The 26583-nt window shown below is 41.7% G+C and overlaps 1 protein-coding gene across 12 annotated transcripts in view; it reads right to left on the minus strand.

Annotated features, from left to right (window-relative positions):
• Window positions 1-26583, minus strand: part of NFAT5 (nuclear factor of activated T cells 5) — a 56448-nt gene that overhangs the window by 17038 nt on the left and 12827 nt on the right. For 6 of the 12 annotated variants that reach the window (XM_027903554.1, XM_027903535.1, XM_027903562.1 and 3 more), the window contains exons 2-5: window positions 19757-19882; window positions 8563-9121; window positions 3238-3430; window positions 761-951 (exon numbers count right to left, since the gene is read on the minus strand). In XM_027903554.1, coding sequence (XP_027759355.1) covers window positions 761-951; window positions 3238-3430; window positions 8563-9121; window positions 19757-19882 — 1069 coding nt within the window. Of the gene's footprint in view, window positions 1-760; window positions 952-3237; window positions 3431-7354; window positions 8282-8562; window positions 9122-9587; window positions 14248-19756; window positions 19883-26583 lie in introns of those variants that run through there. The other 6 variants (XM_027903603.1, XM_027903594.1, XM_027903587.1 and 3 more) reach the window with 6 other exon arrangements.

The following is a 26583-nucleotide window of genomic DNA, read 5'->3' on the forward strand; positions in this document are numbered from 1 at the left end:
TTGATACCAGTTTCCAGGTGCAGAGTGGCAGCTTTTAATCACAGAGCCATTACAAAACAGAGGTTCTACTGACGAGAAGACTTTGGAAGATCACTGCCCTCCTGTATATTGATACATGTGAAAAGCTTCGCAGGGAATCGCTTCTCTCTGAAGTGTCCTTCCCGTGAGATCGAAACCACGAAGGCAGATGAGTCCACTCTTCAAAACCTCCTGCTGTGACCCACTGCCATGAGCCCCTTCCCAGGGGCCACACACTGCCCTCATGCAGCTGTATCCTGACTCCAAAACCTCACCTGTGCTGGACCACACCAGCTCTGTCAGGACAGGCAGAACAAGCAAAGCAAGAGAGCAGAAAAGCCAGAGTTTTGCTTCACTATCCACAACTCCCAGTTTTTTGGGCCCAATTTGGGCCCCATCCCTTTTCCGAGCAGCAGTTCTGTACTTGTTCAAAGCAACCAACCAGCAGAACCAGTGATGGCTATAGTTCACCTAATGCCTGGATATGCACATTACTGATCAATCAAGGACATGAAACCAACCTAACAAAGTTAACTGATAAAGTCTAAGGGAGAGCAGACGAAGCACAAAGTATAATAAACAAACTGAGAACGTGATTTAAAAGTTTATCCACGTGGCCTCACTCAGTGCCCAGTGTGTCAAGATGGTCACACTTCAACTACCAACTCATCCAACAGAAAAAGGAAACCTGTTCCCAAATCCAATGTCATCAATGAAAACACTTATAAAAAAAGCTACTCACGCCAGTGTCATGTTGTTGCTTGGGTCCAGCCCGACCTCGATGACCGTGGTCCCCTCTATATCCACCTCCTTGCAGGGGGTGGTGTTTCTCCCAGTGACTCTGCAGGCCTGGTAGAACCCGTGCGGCTTCACGCGCCCGGAGTCGTTCCCCACAAACACCTGCAGCACCACCGGCTCGTTGTGACCCTCCAGCTGAAACAGGCCAGTGGTTCATTAACATGGAGGGATTTCTTTAATTATTATTGCTAATATTTTGGTTTTAAACCACCTTTTATCCTATCTATCTTCAGGCAGAATTCTCCCAGCTGCAACTCTCATGTCTCTTACGACCCCTCACTCTCACCCCAACCATGACTATTCCCCCATCTCTTGCCAGGATTCTCCGCTTCCCCCCATGTATCTACGTCCACCAGCCAGCCCAGAAACAAAACATTTGCTGGGGTTGCTTCCAAAGGTGACGAGAATTTGCTGGTCAATATGTGCATGCCCATTAACCACAGGCATTCCAGAATCCCACCTTCACACCAGATGCACCTTGAAATCCTTGTGAAACCCCATTAAAACTGTCCAACGTTTGCAAAACCACCGGAAAAGTCAGAACAGGATGAAGGGGAAGCAGAGTTAAGAATGGGACGATCCAACTGCACAAACTCAGCTTTCTCTAAGACACCAAAATAAAATTAAAAAGGGTAATTTCACATCTCCTACTTTAAGTTTATGAACAGTGTCAGAGTTTGCTGAAACACTTCATAAGTAAAAGCAGGTCAGATATTTTAACATCCTCCTGCAATCTCATTTGAAAGCCATAATTATTCCAGAACATGTTAGTGAAAAATACATTCATAAAATACATTCATGAAATATTTGTGTCCTTTCAGTGCTTTTTTTATTAGTGGGATTCCTCTGTGGTGCCACAGACTAAAAATACTCTGAGGTAAAAAGAAGTTTTGAAGTAAATCTGGACATTGCATTTCAAAGGAACCTTTCCTTCTTTTTAGGAAATGGTTAAGAAAAATACTCCAAGTAAAAAGAAACTTTAGATTTCTGACAAATTCCCAGGCCAGAGATGAAACTCCTCTACCAGAGAATTCTAGGAGGAGATAAAATGACTATTTTAATGTTTCCACTTCGACACATTTGTTGCTTGAGGATTTCTGGGTGATAGTGCTGCCTTTTGTCCCAGGCCTGGAAGTCAAGGCAACACCTGCAAGAAAGCAGCTCCATTTTTATTAGCAAGGAGATGCAAATGAGAGCAGAGTCCTCTGGAGGATCTCCTGGGGGATTAGTCCCTGAATACACTCTCAGAAAACACAGTTCTGCAGTTGCTAACAAGTTTGAATAAAAGAAAAAAAAAAATCAGCAAACACTGATAAAATCATCGTCTGCCCCTCAAGTCCAGGAGGGGCAAACAACAAATGTGAGTGTTACAGACAGGCAAAGCCAAAAGATCTCTGGAGGTGGCCCAGCACAGGCTCCCAAGAGAACCACAGGAACAGAAAAGGGCTCAACAGCTATTCACTTGACTACGGTTTGTTTATACAACTTTAACGTTGCATATTGATTGTGGAACTCAAGTTCCAAGTTGTCAAGAACAGAGTTTTATTTCAGTAGCCACAGAACTTGCTTCTCCCCCTCAGTCTGTGTAAGAGCGATGCACTGGAGCGGCTCCCAAACACCAGATCTCTGAACCACCGTTCACTATTCACCACACTATTCCTCCTCATCTTTAAACCCCATGAACAAAACAAAAAGCCCTCTTGTCCTTAACATATTTTTTTCCCCACTAGCTCAGATTTCCTGAAGACTCACTGACTCATCTGCCTGTGCAGCTCTGGCAGAGTTTTATCTGCAGGGTATGAACTCGTCTGCCTACTGGTAAAGCAAACTGGAACTTCCAGGAATTCAGCAACACGAGACTCTTCCAAACAGATTTTTCACTGATGGGTGCTAAAGGGTAACTGGGAAAGGAATTAAAAGGAAATTCAGATGAACAAAGGCCCATTAAGAAAATCCACATAAATGAGCACTAAATCCCCATAGCAACAGGCCAATATGAAAGGATTCTTTTCTTATGAAACTTTACTGGAGTTGTGCATTACTCGGGGGGACTGAGTGAAGGGCTGGTGGGGTTTCTAACACTGCTGAACAGGACTTTGAAGATAACTCTACTTCTATATTCTGTCAGCAGTGGACAGCACAAATTTAAGGGCTGTATCACAAACATTTCTTTGTGAACCTTGTAAATTAGTCTGGATTGAGAAATGCTTATCTATCACTGCCTTGACATAAAACTTCCCTCCTCCAATAACTCTGTGATGCCAGTAGGACTTTTTGTGACCTGCAAGAGGCCCAGTACAGTCTTTACAGCAGAGAGACTGCAAAGTCTTAAGAAGAGAGACTGGAGGCCTGCTTGAACTGAACCTGCTCCCATTCCATTAGAGCACCCCTGGGAAGGGTGTCCCCAGGCTCTCAGCCTACCTTCACCGTGGGAAAGCCCTGCTGTGTCCGGTCCTTGACGGAGCCCCGGCTGCCCTCGGTCAGATAACGAGCCCTGTGCTGGGTCTCCGGCTGCACCACAATCTTCAGTTCCTTCCCCTCACTCTTAGTTGGATACTGACCACACAACATTGGGGTCTTCTTCCCTCCAGCTCCCTTCTGGTTCTCTGATGCTCTGGGAAGTCAAAGCAGACCATGAAGAAGACATTAGAAACGGCTCCCCAGTTAAAACAAACCAAATGACAGAAAAGCTAAAAGGACAAAGAGTGTGTATTAATGGATGGAAGATTTGTAGTTGAGAGCCAACTTTGGAATTCTCTTTTCGACAGTGAAGGAAACCTGCAGGATGAAGAGGAACGGTGCTTCCCTGCTCCTCCATCCAGAGCACATGGGGACTGCTTTTCAGAGAGCAAGCGTAAAGGAAGGGAAAAGTAATTAGCATTAAACGATGTTAATGAACAGAAGGCGGATCATAACCTGCTTTTTCATAGTCTATGATACAGCTTGAACAAGCTGTTTCACTGCTGTAACACACACACGCATGTACACACACATGGAATGGATTTGAGGTTAAATGGCACTTCTTTAAACAGGAAAACAGCCTCATGCCTGTCTCCACTTGCACATCCATGCAAACTCCAACTCTTATTTCTGTCAAAACAGGTTGATAAATTTATGTGGTAACCCAATCAGTTATTGTAAAAGCTCTGACATAATTGCACCAAAGTTAAATCAGTGTATGCACAAGGCCTGTCTTTCCAGGTGCATTTCATAGGACATCGTGTCTTGTGCTCAGTTCCATAATTAAAACTGGGATGAAGGAGTTCTCCAAAGTCTAACAGTACATAAGCCATCATGTATTCCCTTATACCAAGATTTGGTCATGAACCTGAAGTCCAATAACCTCCTTTCACACTAGGAAATGCGAATGTGCCACGGCACACGGCACAGGCAGGAAAAGGGCTCCATGATTTACGCAAATGTCATATTCATTTTACTACCAAAAAGGGGTTTCCAACAGCTAATGCCTGTGAAGAAAGCAGCTTTATATAACAGGTGTGAATTGCTTAAAAAACAAATCCTTTTTCAATGTGCAACTTACGGAAGTAATTTACTCAGGATTTTTTTCCTTCTCAAACAGGGTGAAAAATGCTTTTTCTTTAAAATTATTTACTGGCAGCTTTGCCACTGTATGAGGTTCTCACTGACCTGGAGCTGGGGTAACCCAGCTCTCTTCCCAATGATTTACACTAACAAACAGGATCAGCACCTTTCCTAAAGCTCCTGCTGTGCAAGGGCCAGCACATGGACACAGAGTAGGATTCCCAGTCATTCCCAGCCCTGCTCCTATGCCCTGGGGAAGGCTGGGTACACCTATGCCCCCCCCATTCCCCCACATCTGGTAACTCTGAAAGTCATGGAATTATACAACAGTTTTGTTTGGAAGTGACCTTTAGACATCATGTAGTCAACACCTCACCATGAGCAGGGACACTTTCCACTATTCCAGGTTGCTCCAAGCCCTGTCCAATCCGGCCTTGGACACTTCCAGGGATGGGGCAGCCACAGCCTCTCTGGGCAACCTGTGCCAGGGCCTCACCACACGCCTTGTAAAAAAGTTCTTCCATTTATCTACTCTAAATCAACCCTCTCTCAGTTCAAAACCATTGCTCTTTGCCTACAGCAACAGGTCCTATTTGTCACACTCCTCTTTCCACTGAGCCTTCCAAAACCTTCCAATGCACACAACAAAGGGTTAAAACAGACAGAGCTCAGTGCTTGGAATGATTTCCATTCCCATTTTTCTGTCCATGAAGGTTAACCACTTCAACTTAAGATGGCCCAGTGAGCCTCCTCCTGCTCACCCAGCTGAGCCCAGCCATAGCCCTGGCTGCCCTCCAAACTCATCCTCAACCCACCAAAGAGAGGCAGGATCTAGATCAAAACTGGTGTAAATCTCTGCAAGATAATTAATACCATCTTACAGTAAAACCATCTTCCTGCCAAGGAGTCGTGATTACTCAGTTTGGTGCAGTCACACAGGCTGCTTGAAAACATAAATATGCCATGCAAAAACATACCTTCCTTTGGGAAAAGGGACAAAATTGTCCTTCAATGCAGCACATGGAAAACCTGTGATACACTAAATAAACTGTAATTAACACCATCATGCCCTTTGCTTCTGTACAAGTTAAGGGAAAACTCTAATGACATTCAAACTCGTTAGACAATCAGTTTCTATCCTCTTGTCAGGACAACCCTCCAATAGACTAGTATTTACAAGGAATACATTTACCAATTTTCAGTCAATATATTTTCATTTTTATTACTCAGAATTATTTTTTAAAATAAACACCTCAGCTTCTCACAGGGAAAGCAAGAAAGAATGCTGGGCAGCCTCAACCATGGCAACACCACAGCATCCTTCCAAATGCCAGGCCTGGGAGCCAGAGGACACCTCGGCACAGGGAACGCTCCATGGAAAACACCACAGGCATTGCTCACTCTGACCCTGTCACACCTGGAAGTTCCAGCTCTGTACACTAATAGGGAAGGCTGTGGTATAGTTGAGTTTTGAAGGGAAGCATTGGAGAGCCAAAATGAAATCCAATCATCAAAATGAAATCCACCTTTACACTCAAAATGTCATGTTTTAGCAGCGTGACATTAACACTGTGGTCTCTCCAAGAGTACTTTACTCATAAATCCCAATTACCTTAATTGTCAACATACTGTTTTATATATTATCATATTTAAGCAAAGAGATGCTCCCCACAATTATTTTAAAGTCTTTCCTCTGGAAAATTAATCATTACTTTCAATCAGATTAGCTGAACCTGAGAGCCATTTAAAGCCTTCACCAGGGCTACTCAGTGGTCTTTCTTCTCAGATTACAAGGATTTATAATTTATACATCCTTTTAATTCAGTTTATCCACATTGCTAATATTCACAGCTGTACAAAACATTTCATACACACACATTTATTGATTTATCTGTTACCAAACAATGTCTCCTCTAATCTACCACTTCTTTTTTTTTGTAAGAAAATATATATAACTGGCAAATCCCAAGGCCATCGGAACAGATCTCCCTGACTTGAGTTTGGTCTGGTCCTGCCCTGCCCTCAGGGCTGTTCCCAGGGCAGAGCTGAAAGCGAAAGTGAGACCAAGCGCATCAGAAACCTGAGCCCCTGCCCTAAATCACCATCAATTCATCCCTTCTAAAAAGGCCTTCACAAATTCCAAGTTTCCACAGGAATATATTCTTTCTCTTCCTGGCCTTGAAAGACAACTGCGTAGAAAAGTCTCTTTAGAGGCAAATGCCATTTCCATTCCCCACGGAACACAGCTGCTCTCCTTGCCCTGTTCTGAAAGCCAAAAGTAACTGAACTCCCTTGGCCCAACTCCACCAGCCTGGGAAGTTTAACCCCCCTGTCACTACGGTGACCCAGATTTGTAATGCCAAATCTCCATATTCCAATGGCAAAATGAAGGTTTCTAAGATCTTGGCCACCTCCTACCCCAGAGCCTTCATTTCAAGGAACAATTCGGTTACCTAAGAGTTCTCCTGCAGTTCAGTCTGGCCTGTGTAAGGAAAAGAAGTCTGCTTTCTGCCCTCTGCATTCACAGAACTGAGGGCTGCTCATTGCTCACCCCTGATGTTTTCAGGGACGTTACAGACTTGTTCTGTTTTTAGACTGATGTATCATTCCAGAGTTTACTACATCTCCCTTTTCTGCCCTGAAATCATATTTACAATAGCACAGCTCTTGACTTTCCATAAAGCTTTTCCCTGTGTAAGGGAGAGCCTGGTCCTCGGGAGCTGGGGGAGGCAATTTCCTCATTCCAAGCTTCCTGGGCTCTACCAGGTACTAATATTTTATTTTATTTTATTATCATCTATTTTGGCCGGTGAAAAACAGAGCAGCCAAGGATAGAGCGGTGCCTGTGTGGAGACCCCAGAAAACCCCAAGCAGAGCCAACATTCCCATCCAGCTCTACTCCTCCTGCTGAGCCTGGGGAAGCACCAGCACACTCAGGAAAGGTTCTTGGAATTGTTTTCTCACAGTGAAATTTTAAGTATGGAACTGCACTGACCCTGGGAACACAGACTCCAGGCTCTTTCCCTTTGGAATGTGAGAAGTTCATCATCTTTGCCATCAGTCAAATTTTAATATTCCCCGTTGCTGTGATGAACATCAGAACGTACTGCAAGCACAGACATAAAAGTAAAAACAAAATACATTCCTGCCCCCAAAAAAGCATAAAATAAAAGAGCCAAAGCTATCAATTTGACCATCTTTAAAGTACTAAAAAAGCAACAAGCTAAAAAATAAAAAAAAAAGAAGAAATGTATCAGCACACTCTTGCAAACTGATGGATTTTTCCTCTTTAAGCAGCTACTGAAATGCATTTAGTGAACACTGTGAAGTGGGAGATGAGAGGCCACCACCCAGGTGTGCCCACGCAGACACATGCACACGACCCAAAAGCACAGAGAGAAACAGGATTAGAGATTTATTTCTGAAAAAATCAAATACAGAAGTGAATTCACAAGGCAAAACCAAAACCTGGTTCCCCATATTTGTCTTAACATTTCATTAAAAAGTAAAGGACATGTTAATTTAAATTATGAGAAATCCTAATGAGCCATTAACTTCTACTCCCATCCCTCTCTCTATTTGATAACTAAAGAGACAAACAGAAGCAGGTGAAGTGTACAGACTGAAATCCTCACATAAAATCCTGCAAAAAAGCATTCATATTTAGGGTGCGCCCACTTCACTCTGCCTTTTTTTATAAATACATTTTCACCGCTATTTTATAAATGGAATTGTGTGGCCTTTCGGGAATTTCACTTTAAGAACACAGATGAGCTCATCAGTGCTGCCTTTAATTGCTGCAGGGATGTTTAGCTTTATCTTCTAAATAAAGATTAACAAGTCTAATGAGAACCTAGCACAGAATTAAGGAATGGTTTGGGTTGGAAGGAACTTTAAAGAGATCCAGTTCCACCCCCCTGCCATGGGCAGGGACACCTTCCACTAGGCCATGTTGCTCCACGCCCAATCCAACCTGGCCTTGGACACTTCCAGGGGTGGGGCAGCCACAGCTTTGAGGTGAAAGAAGAACTTATGCTGGGCTAGGCCACGGCAGGGACAGCAGAGAAGGGACGGGGTTTATGTGAGAACCTGAGCAGAACACTGGCCAGGGCACAAGGAGACTTTTATTAGTTTGGGTTTACATATGGAGATAGAACTGTTTTCCTTAAAAAAAAAACAAAACAAAAAAAAGCAGATACCAACCCATTTCCTGCTTTTGAGTTGCCTTTGCTGTCCGTGCTGAGCTGAGAAAGGACATAGTGAGGCGCTTTGGCACTGTCGGCATCAAAGATATCCATGTTGGACTCTTCACAATCTCGGCGTTTGATCCCTGGCCTCTGCTTTGGGTTGCGTTTGCGCGATTTACGTGGCACCTCAGTGTTATCATTGTAGGAACTGGTACTCATGTTACTGAAGTTGGAGGGTGAATCCTCCATCCACATACTGCAGCTCTGTTCTGACTCCAGCGCACAGCCCTCATCCTGGCAGGACATCCGACTGTTGTCCAGCAGGTCCTCGGGTGGTGGCGAGATGTACAGGACTGTGTGGCGCCGCGGCGTTGACTGGTGCTGCTGGGCTGTGTTACTGGTTATCTGCTGGTCACTTACCCCTCGGGTACTTACCCCCACGGCTGAGGAGCAGCTCTCCACTTGCATAGCCTTGCTGTCGGTGACTGAGGTAGAGTAAATGGTAGGACTGGAAGAGGTGGTAAAGGAGCTGCAAGCACCGCCCATGGAGGAAGAGGAAGGAGCTGAAGAAGCATCTGCGGTGTACAATTCACAAGTAAATACCGGAGCCGCGGCGGGGGCTGTGCTGGCTATAGCAGTCCCAGAGAAATCAAGGTGATTTAGGAACCGATTGCTTTCCCCCAAGAAATGTTTGGAATTTGGTTACGTTTTAGAATGGAGGTGCTTAAAGCAACACGGCCTAGCCAATGCTTTGGAAATGTCCAAACGAGTCTTAGCACGATCCACTGTAATCAAATTTTTTATGACTTAATGTTAATTTGTACAAATGGCTGCGAGTAAACAGAGCTTTCATCGCCTCAGCTGGACTAATTATTGGTGTAGAAGCCATTTCATCTAAAATAGCCCCAAAGCAAAATGCTTATAAATCCACATTCAATGCCAATTAAACCATTTATTGTTGGAAATTTTTAAATTTTTTCTTTTTTTTTTGAAAAAGACGGGACTGTGCTTAGCCACAAAATATTAAAATAAGTTTCTAACCTATGAAGCAGAGAACTACAGGTCATTTTTAATGCAGACACTCCCTGCTTCAGAGGCAAATCCTGGAATAAAAATATGAGAAAATAAATGAGAAAAAGAGCTGCTGATTATTCCATCATAAATGAGAAATAAAATATAAAATCAACTGAGTTGGTAGGCAAAATGGAACTGGTATCAGTCACTATGAGTGAGCTGTGGATTGTGAAGGTTCAAAACAGGGCTGAAATATCTGCGTTGGTGACACGCTGATCCAAGGACAGGGAAAATTTCTGTAATTTGACTTTTCCAGTCACTGAGACTGATTTCTCTCAGACTTTAACAGTCCCTTACAAAGAGACAGCTTGGGACAGACCTCTGAAAAATTCCTGTTAAGCAGGAGATTTCCAACACCATGTGAAAGTCTCCAGAGGTCTCACAGCTCAATCTGGTTTAGAAACATCAAAATTATCAAAACAAACCCCTGAAGGTTTCTGGAGAACACCATAACTGTTGCCAAGGAAGAAATTTAATGGACAAATCAACTGAACACATGGGTTAAACACTCCAGAGGAAGCAGAATGGGACAAATGTAGGGCTTTATTTATTTATTTCAATCAGCTGTAGCTCACTGAGGAATAACTGAACTGAATTTTTTAGTCAGATTTCAGCTTCCTGGGGGCAGATCATCCTGGTTTATGTATTTCTGCACTGCTGCCCACACCTGATAAACCAGAACCACTGAAATAACCTAATTTTGGAACACACTGTACATTAAATATATACATAACTATACAATGTGTTTGTTCAGCTAGTTACTGCTGTCAGGCAGGTAATCCCTGTTATTAAGAAGAATATGACATTTTTCCTTTTTGCTGCATGGATTTTTTTAAAATCCAAAATACTATGTTAAACTCTCTAGTCTAAAAGGTTTAGGGACAGTCAGACTATTTCATCCCATTTTACTAAGTTAATAGTAGCAGAATAAAGTATTTTCAGCCACTATATATATTTAGTTAACAGTAAAACTCAGCCAACCTTCCCATAAATCCACCTACTTGGAACTACTGGGGGTATCAATGACTGATGATAAAGAATTTTTAAACTATTACTGGTTTTTACAGCTTTTCAGTGCTAAATGAATGTAAAAGCAAACCTACATCACTCCAGACTGTAAAATGTAGTGGCCATGACAGTTTATCGAAAAACTATTCTGCTTTTATCACCTTTCCCAAACCTCCCAGTGAACCAGGAGCAGCTGAATGATACCAGTTCCATTTCCCAGTTTGTTTTTTTGGCAAATACAGTGGCTGAAATTGGACAATTCAGTCACTTTGCATTCCAATTTAAAGGCAAATTTCTCCTTTCTATATCATGCATTAATGCAATGCTTCTTTCAAAAACACTTATAGGATTGGCAGGAACTATTAAATCTAGATATTCATTTCAGTTACAATATTTAGGAGCTGATTTGCAGCCACTTTGAGTTGAGAAAGCCCGTTGCTATTGGGGATGTTTGTTTTGGTAAACTGAATTAGTTTCCATTCATCATTGACACCCTCAAAGAGAACCAGAACATGTTCTGCATGGAACAGGCACAGCAAGCACTGAGCTCACCCCGCTCAGCAAGTGCTTCAATGCATCTCCTGGCCAGGATTGCACTTTTCCCTCACTTTCCTAGGGGAAAAAATAAATACATCACTAAATAAAATGCTTTTGAGCACAAAGCTAAAAGAGCTCATGATGGCAGTGCTGTTTTAGGGTGCAGCATTGTGCAACATTGAAAGTGTTACCATTACCTCTCTCCAAAACAGTTTCTCCTCCTTTTTTTTTTTTCCCTAGAAGCTAAGAAGATTTTATGTGTATGAATATGTGTATGTGGGTTTTTATACTTTTTAAAATTAAATAAACATTGTCCATTATATACTGGTTACGCTATTCTCCATTTACCAGAGATACCCCTGTGGAATGACAAGGTTAGATTATGGCAATAATCCCGAATTAAACAGTAATGGCAAGGAAACCTCTCTATAATAAAGTACTGCCATTACCAGCCATAAATATGCAAGTGTTTTAAGGAATGTACAGGTCAGTGTATCCTCAATTAAAATAATTAAACATATATAAGAAAGTATGATGTTATAGCAAATGGAATAAACTGGCTGTATTGGAACAGTCAAACACACAAATTTAAAATCTGTTTTGGGGGATAAATCAGTAATTGCTTCAGTAACATTTTAAGTTATGCAAATACTAAGAAATGTAATGAAATCTATGTTTTCTCAGTCTGCAGGCCTTGAGTCAACTCATCTTCCTTTGAACTAATAAATAAATTGGGTCAATCAAATAAGAATTCACCAAGTTACTGTAATGAATTAACTGTATTTTATACGGCTCCCATTTTGTTTTCTCATTTTATTCTAAAGCCAGGGACATTTGTATCTGACACCCAAAGGAGATTTCTTGGATGAATGTGTTGTATTTTGGGGGAAAAAAAAGATTCAGTAATTCTAACTTAGCTGGTGCTGCTTTAAAAGGTGAGAGCATACACACACCTTCCCCATACACTTTGAGCACTCCTGTTATTTTACTTTCTTTAGACACATATTAATAGGAATTGTCACAGGTGGCTCTTTTATTTGCAATTTAACAGTGTGTGCAATGGCAAAGCTATATATGGTTTTTAGATGAGTAGGCACGCTTTGCAATAGAAGACTGAATATATTTAATTTAACACAGCCTTAAAATCAAACTTGCTTTCAGAGCAACAACACTAAAGAGAAGACAAGTGCTTGTCATGGCAAATGTGCAGCCTCAGGATTAGAAATGGAATGTTCACCAGCATCACAAAGTGGGTATTTTCCTTATTTCAATAAAAAATGAGAGAAAGGACTATTCCACATTAGAGCAACTGTGATCACTGTTGAAACTAAACCTCCTGAATCTCTTTGCTGCCATCGCTGTAACACATAAGGGAGCTGAAATAAGTAATTCCGATTTTGCTGCCTGTCCTACAAGCTTTTTCTCCCTAAAAGAGGCAGAATATCAGGCCTAAAACTAAGGGAACACATAGTAAAGAGGTTTGCTCCCTGTGAGCAAAGCAGGGCAGGTTTTTTCCTTCCGGTACCACAGAGCAAAAATTTTTTACCTCCCGCATTAGCAACTAAGGCAATGACAGATTTTCCATATCCTACTCTCTTGTGAAGACAAACAAGGCATTCAGCCTCTTAAAAAAAAAAAAAGGTCTGAAAGGCAGGAGAGAAAAACCCGCTACTTGGCACTGAGAGAGTCTTTTTAGGTAACACTTCTGTGGAGCCAATCCTGAAATCCTTGTTCATTCTTTTCAAATATCCTTAAATACAACAAGGATTATCAAGTCCTCAAAAAGAAACAAACAGTGTCCTGATGACCTTTTATTTTTTTTTTTTTTAATTGCGAAAGCAAGTTATTTCCCAGGTTGCAGAGTTTAAAATTGCAAAGGCAAATAAACTGGAGATATTTTTGGTTTCACAAGTTTTTCAGCCACCTGTGTGTGGACAGCCAGGACAAGCAAAAAGCCATTAAAGAACTAATTTTTCTCTCAGGGCCTCCCCTGCATCCCAGGTAATCCCCTACACTCTGTGCAGAAAAAGAGTGTCCAAAATGAAAACTCACCCCAGAGTGAGAATTAGGTGATGTATAAGTTTAATATGTCAAGTATAACTTTCAATAAAGGTATTAAATTTATCCAACATGTCATTTTCTTGATAATACTTTGCATGTTAATCGGTTTATTTGAACCCCTTGATACAAAAGAACAATTTCAGGGCAAACCCAGAAGGAAACTGCAAAATTTCCACCATCAACGCTTGTGTTGTCAAAGGTTTTAAAGGTAAAACCCAGAACTTACAAAGTGGCTGCAAACCTGCTTTCAACACCTCACATGCCAAACTTGGGGTTCTACTTTTCTTCTTCTTGTATTACTGATGTCATGTCAAAAACTTTTTCCAAAAACTTTAGTTTCAAATCAGTATCAATCCACTATTCAGAAATAAAACGAAAAAAATTAAAAATAATTTTAAAATTAAAAAAAAATTAAAAAAAAAATAAAAAAAGAAAGAAAGAAAAGAGACTTATGAAGAAGTCTGAAAACAAGACCGACCTATACCCTGGGTGAGATTGGATGGGTTAAGTGTCTCTGGCACTATTTGTCTTCACTATTGACAGACACTGTCACACAACCCACCACTCGATGCCTGTCTCTGAATGGCGAAGCTAGAATGCAAGTTAAGTGTATTAATAGAGAAAAAAACTAGCATCCCAGCAAATATCATAAAGCAATCCAATTCACCAGTTATTAAACACACTCAGATTCAAGATAGGTAGGTTAATTTAATTTACATTAAGCCCCACAGTGTAAATTCCCCTTTACATTCCCATGCTGACCCAAGCAGTGTATTTATTATACTTTGGGTAAATACATCAATCAATGGTTTTGTTATAAATTACTCCCGTTATTCAATTAACACTCGAGTTTAGGTATCTAAGGAGAACTTTTGTTAGTGGCTCACACACACCAATTCCATGGATCTTAGATCCTTCCCACTCAATGCTAAAAGGCTGATTCCAAGCAAGCAGAACTCTGGGAATATCAGCTGCTCTCCAAGCTCTACCTGTCACTCATCAGCTCCCTCCCCAACTGTATCCCATATGAGGAAGTCAGGACTGATGGATCTGGTAAAGAACCTCAATTTAAGAAACAGACTATTTTATCTTTTAAATACAGGGTTGGTTTTTTTTCCTATGAAATTCAGAACTCCTCGTGGCCTTCACAACACCTTCAGTACTGCTACAGCACAGAGGTGCCCAAATAGGACTGTTCTTGCCCCTCACTGTCTTGGTTTTCAACTATTTCTTAAGGAACAGGGAATTTTTTTTTCACGAAGTAGTTCTCAAGACTTTCTGACCTAATAATGCCATTTAATGCAAGAAATTACAAAAAAACCTCTCGGAACAATGTAACAACTTGTGTTTGATTGAGCAGTTCTGGAAAACTGGGTTTGCTGACTATATGAAATGCAGGAAGACTGAAAATTATCTTAATTTCAGAAGAAGATATGAACTAGGCTGATACAGTCCTTTATACGGAATTCTAAGGAAGGTCATGGAGTAGGAATGCACTCAACGTACAGACAGCTCCACACAACCAGAACGTTCCAACTGAATTGCAGATAACAAGTCTAAAGAGTTTCCACAAAATCGAAACAGAAAGCAAAACATTTTCTTTGGCATTTCCCAGCCATGAGTTGTCACCAGGAGACACTTTAGCATGATGAAGGAACCTTTTCACTCCCCTGAGCTGAACTGAATCACAGACCCACCTCTCCTGACCATGTCCGTAGGCTCCACCTCGGCTCTTTTGGGACACGGTCCTTCCAGGACAAACACTTAAACCAATGCACAGCACCAGGAAGATGAGCTTTGAACAAACATTAAGGTCTGCTTGACATTCCTGCTGTAAGAGAGAAGTATCTGACCCATGGCCGAAGCTGAAGACAGAAATCCCTGGAAGACATCCTCCTAGGAAATGACAGGAAGGCATTTCCAACTGGGAGGGTGGTGGGAAGAGGAAAGGAAAAGCCTACAAAGAAATGGAAGTTTTTACAGGCATTGGAGACCAACTACAAAGAAGAGTATTTTTTTCTGCTCATTTGTTTACAACGAGCAATCACAAGGCCGGGATAACAGAACTGGTACCAGCACTGAGATCCCCTTTGAAATCTCTGGTCATTATCTCTGTATCAACAGGAAAAACTGACTAATGACACCAGGAAGGATGATAAATGGACAAAATATTTTCATTAAAAATAAAAATGAAGAGGCCTGGCTCTAGCCACTCTGGGAAAACCAAATCAAAACAAACCCATCTCCATTTTGAGGCTTTATTAGAATCCTTAGTTTGAGAATGATGAAAAAGCCTTATTTTGGCAGCAGAAAACATGAGCCTTTAGCATCCAGTGTCCACTCCAGAGATGATGCAGGTATCTTTATCCATATCTCTACAGTAGCAACTGAGAAGTAAAGCCTTATTTTCCTAATTAAAATGACCAAAAATGCTAATGACAATACTGCAGTAACAACTCTGATCAAAAAAGCCAATTACATCTGTTTGGAACAAGCAGATTGTCCCTTTAATTAAGAAGATGCATAAAAAGAAGCATGGAATTGATGAATAAAAGGCAAAGCTTCATCATTTACCTAATATTCTCCAAGGATACAACCACAGATGTTTGGGAGTCAGGAAATCTCACTACATCACAGATTAACTGTATCCCAATATGAAAAATGGAAAAAAAAGAAAAAAAGAGATCAGTAAATACATTTCAGTGGCATAAAATCTGTTCCCCATTTTGCTACAGTAAGAACACCAATCTGGAGAATTCCACAGGAGATTAGGAACTGGAAACTAGAGAGCAATGTAAAAAATATGGAAATATGGCTTTGTGGGAAATGAAGAGCAGCTCGAGAGATCAACAAACTGAAGCAGCTTATTCCAAGATTTGCTGCAAGAACAAGGGATGAGAAGCAGGAAAGGGAGGTTCTGTAACAGTTCACTGAGGTTCAGAAGGTTTGAGCATTCCTGGTACTGGAGATAAAAGATGGAAAAGTAATAACTGTTTAAAGAATATGGTCAAAAATACTCCTGATCATCCCCAAAACACAAGAATCAGGTGTTACCTACCAGTCCTTTATGAAAGGATTTAAATTAGCAGAGTGAATTTTAAGCGTTTGGAGGTTCCATGTGTCTTGATCAACACCCAAAAATTGTTCAACCTTTCAGAACCACCTGAAGAGACTCAAACATCCCTCCTTGCAAGCGGAGCTCGCAAACACTCTGCAGAAGCATCAGGAAAGCTTCAGGCACATTTATTTCATGTAAGAGATCTCCAGGCACAGCTTACGATGACATTTCTCAGCATGACACCCTCATGCAATTCAAGAGTCTGGAAGATGATTCATATTTAATGTGTTTATGGCGCTGCACCAGGCAAAATCCTCCTTTTCCTGTCCCCTGAACAAAGACACTTGTAATTCAAGTAGTGAGCACAGAGAACGGCTTCCAGAGGTAAAAGCAGATCCTTTCCCTCCCTTCTGCTTTCCAGAAGAACGACAGAACTAAAAGCTTGAGACAGCAGCTCAAAATCCCAGAGTTCTAAGAAATTACACTTGCCTGTTTGATACTCAGAGAGTGGGTAACACCTCTTTTGTCTGGATTAATGAATAGGAGATACACATCTATTAACAAATTAATGAAAATCCAATCAGCAACATCGCATTTTCATACTCTTACAACTGTTCTGTAAATCACAAAACAAATTTTCAAGTGGAAGAAGAACCAGAAGTCTGTCCCTGCGAGGTCATCACTGCTAAAAGCAGCCCATCCTGCTCCTCCAAAAAAACCAGGATTTCACTGCAGCAGTATTTCTCACCTATAATGTGATTTATATGGGCCAAAACCCCAAAGTAAGGTGACAGAAAAGCCTCGAGTAAGCTGAATTTCAGCCAGATATTGCCTTACTCTGTGTTTTGGGAAGCAAAGAACAAACTGTGTTAACTACTACAGGAATAGTAAAAAGTTCTCACCACTTTGGATCATTCCCTGTCACAGAATCCTCTCAGTATCCAGAGTAATCATATCTGGAAGTGATTTCTACACACACTGCAGCCTGCAGTTCCAATTAGCCTTTTCTTTCTTTTCTTTTAAAAATGACTAAATGAGATTACCTACAACACTGTGGAGACTGAACTATCATTTCCCTCTCATTTCCCAAAAAAAAGAGGTCTTAGAGCAAATTAAGAGCTGACAAAAAATTAAAACCAGAAAGACTTACACAAGACAAGGGAAATATTTCAGATACAGAACACCAGGTTGCCAAAGTCCTTCCTCCTCACCCTGCTCCTGTATAGTGTCAGCTCCTCAAAAATCTGCCTACAGTCTAAAAATAAGCACTTGATGTATGCAAATGAATAGTCACTCTTGAAATATGAATGTAAAATATATAATTCTTTCCCTGTATAATCACTAGGCATGCACAACAGGCTGATTTTCCTGTTAAGAAATCAGAGCCCAGCCCAGTCAGACCTCTTGTTACTACTCTAGACATGGTGACAGCGCTTGAAAATGCGGTGGCAACTTTTCAAAGACACTGAAGAAATGCTAAAGCAATGAAGAAAATAGGGAAACACCCTTTTATCTACAAACATGGTACAGCTACAGCAAGAACACAGCACAAAACTGCCACGTTCAAAGTCGCCCTCACTTAGTGGGCAGTGTCATCAGCACTGAAAACAGAACCAGTCTTTGCTCTGTCTGGGGTTTTGTCAGCTTGGCTGGGGGTTCTAATCACAATTTTAACACTTTGGAGAAGTGTAGTTGCTTGTGCTTAATGCTTACGATCCAGATTTTAATGCACCCAGGAACTTCACAGGCTCCAAAGTCCCTCTCCAGCTCTCAATTTAGCATCAGCTCAGTCTTTGTGAACCAGCATGGTCTCTGACATTGAAAAGTGCTTGTGGGAGAATGAACAGGTCTCCTTTCAGGGTTAATAAAACACCTCAACACTAATTTTTGCATTTTTTTTTTCTTGTGCTGCAGTTTAACCCAAACACACCAAATTCATTCTTACTTAGTTTTTTTAAAGGGGCTGGACTGGCTGTTAGCAGACACTAAATACCTGGAGGTAACAGACATTTAGTTCCATTCAAGTTTTTAAGTCTTTTCTGTTAGATACAGAATTAATTAGCAGTTCAGGTCTGTCTGTGGATTTATAGTGTAACAGGGTTTGTGGGGTTTTTTCTTCACTTGTTTTTAAGGCAGATGTTTCTACAAGATTTGGTTGCTGCTGTCTGCGAACCAAACCCATCATTAAACATCTTGGTTTTAGAAATATACACCCAAGTTACTTTTTTAGTAAGTGATATAAAAACATCAAATCCTTTCAATATAATAAATCCATGAAATTCTTTCAATGACCAAGTTCCACTGTGCACAGTTAAATCCACAGGTTATCTCAGGAGAGGTCTGGCAAAACATGAATGGTGAGCAGTGCTGTAAAGTTTCTCTGACAAGTCTACAACCACTTCAGGTTCTGATCAGGATTCCTGGACCATGCAAATCTGGGAAACACTCTCACACAAACATTTAATGCATATGAACTCAGAGAGAGAGAGAGAGGAAAAGGAATAATGCAGCTATCTGAATCCTCATCTTAAAAACAGACATTTTGCTCTCAAGAAACAATTTCAGGCCAATTGGGAAAGTGGAACGTGACCTTGTAAGAAATACGGGGATCAAATTATGAAAAAAAAGCCAATGGAGAAAGATGCACCTATAGGGAGCATAATGGTATTTTTTTCCTCAATGCACAGATATTTACTAATATATACAAGATAATGAGAAGAATTCCAGATGCAAACGAGCACTGAGGCTATAATCTCAAATCAGATCTTTGTCCTTAAAATCTCACTTTTTTGTGTTTAATGAAGACCAATGAGAGTCTTTATAGTCTAAAACATGGCTGGGAGTAAGAGAAAGATGAAGATTAAACGGTCACGCCTTATTTTTACATATTGTCAATTAGGAAAAAAACTGAACTGACCAGTTTACAGCAGTTCCAGCTGACATACAATATATCCTCATGTATCTGAGAATTTTGTAACACATCACACTAGGGCTGTGTGTGAAAGGAGTTTAAAAACTACACTTCCTCAGGCCTCAAAGGAAAACATGACCTTTTTTCCTCCTTAGCTTTTGGTAAAAGCTTCATTGCCCAAAATGTCATCTCCCATTCCATTTTTATCTTAACTAGAATCCACTTTTACTAAGCATTCTGCCTTAGCTCCAAACAGGGATTTATCCCTTCGGGAGACAGAGTGCATTCTAGGAGTTAAGAGCCTGTGTGGCATCACAGAGCAGCACAACAGAGAATTTATTTCTTATGAAGATGTATATAAAAAATCACAGCAACCATTTACATAAAAGACTTGGTAATTTTGATCACCCAGTTTAACTGTATCACCTAAATCCTCCTAGAATGAACTCTGTTACTTCTCCACAAGCTCTTTTTTTACACTCAAAACTTTGCCAGCACTGTTCATGTTGGCCAGAACGTTACAAACCTTAAGAAAACATCAGAATAAAGGAGAATCCTTACCAGCAGCAACTACAGCTGGAGGCGGCGAACCTGCCTCGCCACCGCTTGTTTGGCTCATGGATGCTATGGATGTTTCTCTGGAAGGTGGTAACTGCAGCTCCTTTGGGAGAAGGTCATAGACAGATTCTGTTGAATAAAAAGGATTTAATCAAAAAGTTATTTGCGTTCAGTACAAGGAAATAAATAATGTTGTTGCCTAAAAGATACGAACCATAACCCAACCCCTTCAGAACCTTTGGGGAAAGATATGTTAAGCGCTTGGAAATCTTAACAGTGTGGAAAACAAGTTATTTCAGAAAACAAACAAACATTAGGGCACACATTCTCAAGACCGAGACAAAGGACACCAACTTGTTCAAACAAAGAAATAATTCATGAACTTCCACAGAAACTGTTGCCATCCAGAACAAAGAGGCTGAGGGCATGTACAGCACATCACGTGAGAATCAGAGACAAACCTGCTCTCAGAATTCCAACTGTGCACTGGACTTCCAAAGGAAAAACGCCTAATTTAGCACCATCATCCCCAGAATAGCCTATAAAGTCTTAGAATCCCAGAATGGTTTGGGTTGGAAGGGACCTCAAAGCTCATCCTGTCCTACCCCCTGCCACAGGCAGGGGCACCTTCCACTATCCCAGGTTGCTCCAAGCCCCGTCCAACCCGGCCTTGGAAACTTCCAGGGATGGGGCAGTCATAGCTTCTCTGGGCAACCTGTGCCAGGGCCTCCCCACCCTCCCAGGGAAGGATTTCTTCCCAACAACCCATCTAACACTGCCCTACTTCTCCTTTATAGGAAATTCTTATAGATATTATTTAGGTGCTTGAGACAGATAAGGAAAACTCAATTTTTGAAGGCTTTTTTTCCCCTTATGAAGTAACAATTGTACTCAATTTACTTTTACTAAAATATATTGCAATGTAAAATAAAATGTGAAGTAAAAACAGCAATGCTGTAAAAATTAGAAAAGCCACAGAGTTGACTAAAAAGCTTTAACTCCATTAGGAGGTAAAAGATGAGACACAAGACAAAGCCCAGGCAGACACATACCCAGCAACACTTGTTCAGACTTTTGCTCCTGTTTTACTATGAGGAGCAGCTGCATTAGCATTTCCTCAGAGATGAGTGCAGTAGTTTGTACAACCCCTTGTAAATGAGCCCCAGCCTTTACTCGGGCTGGCAATGGCACTACAACCCGCAGGAGTAAAATCACAGGCAGGTGATACTCAAAATGTTCAGTGAGAGGCCCCAAAATAAGGGATTGCAACAGTGTGTGTGTATATGTAACTAAAGAAACCTTTATATTTTGTATATAAACTGAATATATATATATATATATATATATATATATATATATATATATATATACTTCCATTTCTTTCTCCTCAAGAAATCCTCTTTGAGAAGCAAGTTGCTCATCACCATCATTCTGTCATGACTCATAAAATATTCGGTGTTGATTACAAAAGCTCCTTTCCAAATCCCAAGTTACTAGGTAATTGTAAGCTTTTCTCTTTGGGGTGGTTCTTGGGGATTTTTTTTTTTAAGAAATTTATTTTTAACTCTCCAACTGACGAAAGCTCTGTCAAGCTTTTTGCTTTAAAGGGATGCTCAGATCCGAAACACCCACAGAATAATTTTCCTCAGGGAACACATGATTTTTGCAGTAATCCACAATTCTAATCTTTGTGAGCAATTCCAACAATATGATAAAGAGGGAGGGAAGGAAAAGCCAGTATTAGAACTGAAGCACATTCCCAAAGATCACAAGACCATTAAGAGCAAATCTTTAATTTCATGCTTCATTGATAAACACCAAGTTGCTCGAAACATGGACTAAACTACAACACCCAGCTTTTACCCTCATACATGTGGAGAGCACAGCTAAAGCTGGAGCTGAGCCCTACACCTGCACAAGAGGCTGGAACTAACCTTGGGAGCTGTGAATACAAGAGGATGGTACAAGTTCTTAGGAAGGAAATGTAGGTCTCCTTGGTAACACATGAGAAGGAAAAGGGATCAAAACCATGGGATTAAAGACAGCATGGGGAAGACATGGAGTTGGTGGAGCAAGTCCATGGAGACGCTCCGAGGGTTGGAGCCCCTCTGCTCTGGAGCCAGGCTGGGAGAGCTGGGAATGTCCAGCCTAGAGAAGAGAAGGCTCCAGAGAGGCCTTAGAACCCCTTCCAATGCCTGAAGGGGCTCCAAGAGAGCTGGAGAGGGACTTGGGACAAGGGCCTGGAGTGACACGGCAATGGGGAATGGCTTCCCACTGCCAGAGAGTAGGATTAAATAGGAAGAAATTCTTCCCTGTGAGGGTTATGAGGCCCTGGCACAGGTTGCCCAGAGAAGTTGTGGCTGCCCCATCCCTGGGAGTGTCCAAGGCCAGGTTGGACGGAGCTTGGAGCAACCTGGAATAGTGGAAAGTGTCCCTGCCCATGGCAGGGGGTGGAATGAGATGAGCTTTAAGGTCTCTTCCAACCCAAACTATTCCATGAATCTGTGAACAAATAACAGAAGCTTATGGCCAAATCCAAACTTTCAGAAGAAAAACAACTCTCCCGGTTTTTCTCAGAACAGATGCAGCTTCACAGCCTAAAACACATCTTTACTGAACCGTTTTTCAACACTTCCCTGAGGAATCCCAAGTGCCTGGGTACCTTTAAGAACTCTTGCTGCCACAAACCCGCTCTACACACATCAGACTTCAAATGAAACTTTGTGTTTTCACCTAAACACAGGCCAATGTTTATATATGCTGCACTATAAATAGCATTAAAGCAAAAACTGACAAATTCCAGAAACATGAGAGTTGTTGCAAGGAAACTAATTCTTCCCCAGAGGATACAGCTCCCTCCCTGCCTGACACTGGATTTAAAAGCTGAAGCCATTGCTGAGCTCCCCTCCATCACCACGTTTTACACACGTGTGCACACACACCAACACTATGTGAAACTTCCTGCTGTAACTTTACGTTGATTCATGCGGAAAACACCCACTAAAGGGAAAGGCTGCTATGGAAATGCAGTATTACACTGAAAAGCAAAAATAGTATTTCAGTATCATTGCATACTTCTACATAATTAGCAAGGAAAAAAAAAAGGCATAGACAGAATTCCTGCTTTCAGCAGCCAGTGCTGAATCAACGAGGGAAGTTTCAGCTGCCTGACAGCACTAAGTGTCTTGTAATTTATTGCTGATTTAAATTCCCCTGACGAATAGATTAGTTGAGCTCAAGTTTATGGGTTTTTTTTTCTGGAAGTAGCTCCACTTATACTCAGTGTCTTCCCTAAACACATTTTCTTTCTCCACAAAGGAATCAAGGAACACGTGTTTCAGGATTAGTGTTATTATGAAATACAAACAAGATAACAAAACACTAATAATCAGCCAGGAGTCCCACACACTCATTTCCCCACACAAGCCCTCACGTGCACTTAGGTAATCAGTTATTAGACATCCTATCTACAGTAAACTTCCAAATCTCCTATCTTCCCTCAAATTATCTCACTTAGACAAGCCCAGCTTTGCAAATTCTGCTCCTGAACTCAAGGACACATGGGGACAGCAGATTTACAAAAAGTATTTTAAGTGTCAAATTTCTTCAACTGCCCTTTATCCGATTATCCTGCCCCTATAATCTCCCATCTGAGATCAGCTGCTTGGAACTTTGATCTTCCAGCCAGTTACACTGACAGTCCAGAAAATTCTATTTCACATGGTTATATGGACCAGAACTGCACCAAACATCGGATCAGGATCCAACACCACAGCACCTGACATCTGAGGAAGACAAGATTTTGTTGTGTACTGCTTGAACCTGCACAAAACATTCAGAATTTATATATTAACAAAAAATAATCAAGAAATTTTAGGAAGAAATTCTTCCCTGTGAGGGTGGGGAGGCCCTGGCACAGGTTGCCCAGAGAAGCTGTGGCTGCCCCATCCCTGAAAGTGTCCAAGGCCAGGTTGGACAGGGCTTGAAGCAACATGGGATACTGGAAGGTGTCCCTGCCCATGGGAAGAGGTGGGACAAGATGAGCTTTAATTCCTTTCCAATCCAAACCATTCCCCAAATCCCTGAAATCGGTTCATTTTAAGTTAAAACAACTGCACAAAAGGTGTCTGTGGCAGGGCCAGACACATGGCCATCCATCCACACAAAATATATCCTCGGGTCAACATGGATCTGGCTCAGTCCCAGCAGCTGGTGACAGAAACTCTGTCTTTGAGGGAGAGAGGAGAGGCCTTGGAAAGATTTAAGAAAAATAATGCTGAGAAGGTAATAGAAACAGCAGGTGAGGCTGATGTGGTGATACTGCAATGGGAGAGCAAAAGGTCAGTGGTTTATGATGGCAAAGTTATACAGGGTCTCCTGTTTTACTCAATTCCCCTTAGTGCACACACACAGTTGAACTCAGGGGGGAATGTTTCTGGATTTCTACACACAGCCTAACCAGGCTGAGTTACAGACATCTGGGCCCACAGCAAAATCCGAGTGTTTCAGCCTTCCCTCATCCCCACCAGCACTGAAATTCCTACCCCATCCTCATAGCGTAACAGGACCTTTCAGAAACACACCACACCTTGTGACCTGCAACATCACATTTCCCCTCACTAATTAGCATGCTGTGATTCCATTTAAACTTTCTTTTTAGGAACAGAGCAGTTAAGCTTTCAGGAGCAAAGGGAACATGACACAACTGCTTCCTGTTTGGGGTGCTGAGACAACTGTAAGATTCTACGAGGAGTCTGCAGCTTGGACATGTCCCAAAGAGTAGGGATTCCCACCATGGAGAGTACTCTCACTCCTAACAGAAAACCTGCATTACAGCAAACCACATACACAAGGATTCACCATTCCCTCACACGCAGCACCTGAGAGATTCTTCTGAGCCACCCACCTGTCGTGACTCCTCAATGACTCTCTGCTTGCCTCTACACAGAAATTTCAGCTGTACAGATTAAAAACTGTGATTTCTAGTAATTCAGTGCCCCGTTATCTTGTGCTGCAGTAGGACTAGAACTGGTTCAGGGCGTTACAGAACTTGTCTGTCTTCAAACTTCTGTGATGCAAATTAATTTGAGATCCTTCTGGTTGGTTGACCAAATTGCTGCCGCTTGTAACTCAGCACCTGGTGACGCTGGGAACACAGACAACAGCAGAGAATACCCATTTCCAATGTTTTAAAGCAGCATCAGGCCCATCCATGAGGAATACTGACATCCTCACTTTGCCAGTACCTCCAAATGCCTTAAACATTACAGAATTTTCTTTAGATACACCAAAGACTTTCCTGTGCTTTGCTGTTCTGTACCCAAAGCAAAGTCCTGTTACCCAGAACTTGCACACACGGAAGCCAAGTCACAAACATGATGGAGAAGTCTGCCCTGACCTGCAGGCAAATTAGGCCATATGTAACACTGGGGGGGGCCTGGCTGCAGCTCCAGCCCCACTTCAGTGCCACTTCTCCAGGCTGTTCCCCAAGCCCAACCCTGAGGAGGTCACTGGAATCAGCCCTGGCTCTGCTCCAGCTCACCTGCACCTGTTCCACCATGGTGATCTGCTCCTGCCACTTCACCCCTCTAACGCCACGGGCTCCTCCTGCAGCACACCTTCGATCCCCCCTGCCGGAATAACAGGTAAGGACAGGTTTCCTGCTCCAAGAAAATCATGTGCAGAGCACAATCAATACATGAGGAACAATGAGAACCACCCAAATCATCATCAGTAGAGGCAGAGATAGTGCATCTTTCACTTGCTGCTGGGATTTTTTTGCCTTTAAGGGAAGGTACATCCTGGAAATCCCTTACCACTTCCATGACCTCATGAACAGCAGCAAAGTTAATCCTTGTCTTTTAATAAGCTCTCTGTACTGAATGGCTGCCCATTTGATCCCCACTGATACTTGTCTCCTCAACATGGTTTAATACCCGCACAGATTTGGCTGCTTCTTCCAAAGCCATTTCCTTGCTGCAGCACATGACAGTCACACCAGAGATTACACAAAACCTTGGTGTGCTCCTCTAATCAGCTGGTGGCATCCGAGCAGAAATCTCTTCTAATGATGTACGCTAAGCTGATCAAAAAAACAAGCAAGCAAACAGGCCAAGAGAGTTGTTTATATGGAACTAAGATTAAAAAACAATTAGAAATCATGAAGCAGCAAGTAGCCTCTGCTACACAGGAGGAGGTCAGGGAAGTGAAGTGGAGCACAAGTACTCAGCAAATTGAAGAAACTATAAAGCAAAAAATAATGGTGTCCATATTCCCCAGCTAAGGATGCAGATTCAGGTTCAGAGCACTCACACACATACATAAAGTTGCTATGATGCTAATCTAAGACACAGTTTTGGGCTAAACCTGTATTAACAAGGTTCCAAATGTCAGCTGAGGGCCTGACTTACTCCTCACTCCAAAGGCAGCTGCATTTAAACTCTACATGACTTAAAATCTTTCAGAAACTTTTGTGGGTTTAAGAGATGCTAAAACCAGAATTTATTCTATGCCAAAAAAATCCAGGCCTCTGCCAGAAGACCTTGCGGTGGGTTTATCTGTTTATCTTGAATTTCTGTTCTACTCAGAAGTCCAGTGTCCATGATAAACACCACAGTTTAGTGGTTGAGTTTATTGTAGGCCACTAATTCCACAACAATAGCTTAGTTCACAGAGAGTTTTTAAAGAATGATGGGGGACGGGGAGCTCTAAATATTCAACATGTAAACAAAGCCTCACTTTGTTTAAAAATGTTGGTGTCACATGACCCTCGTGGAGTTTTCTGTATACAAAAGCTTGGGGTGGGAAGACTTTGAAGCAAATTATTTCAT

Source organism: Empidonax traillii, unplaced genomic scaffold, assembly GCF_003031625.1.
Source record: "Empidonax traillii isolate 1590-97213 ecotype Southwest subspecies unplaced genomic scaffold, ASM303162v1 scaffold23:size2178997, whole genome shotgun sequence".
NCBI classification, from domain to species: Eukaryota; Metazoa; Chordata; class Aves; order Passeriformes; family Tyrannidae; genus Empidonax; species Empidonax traillii.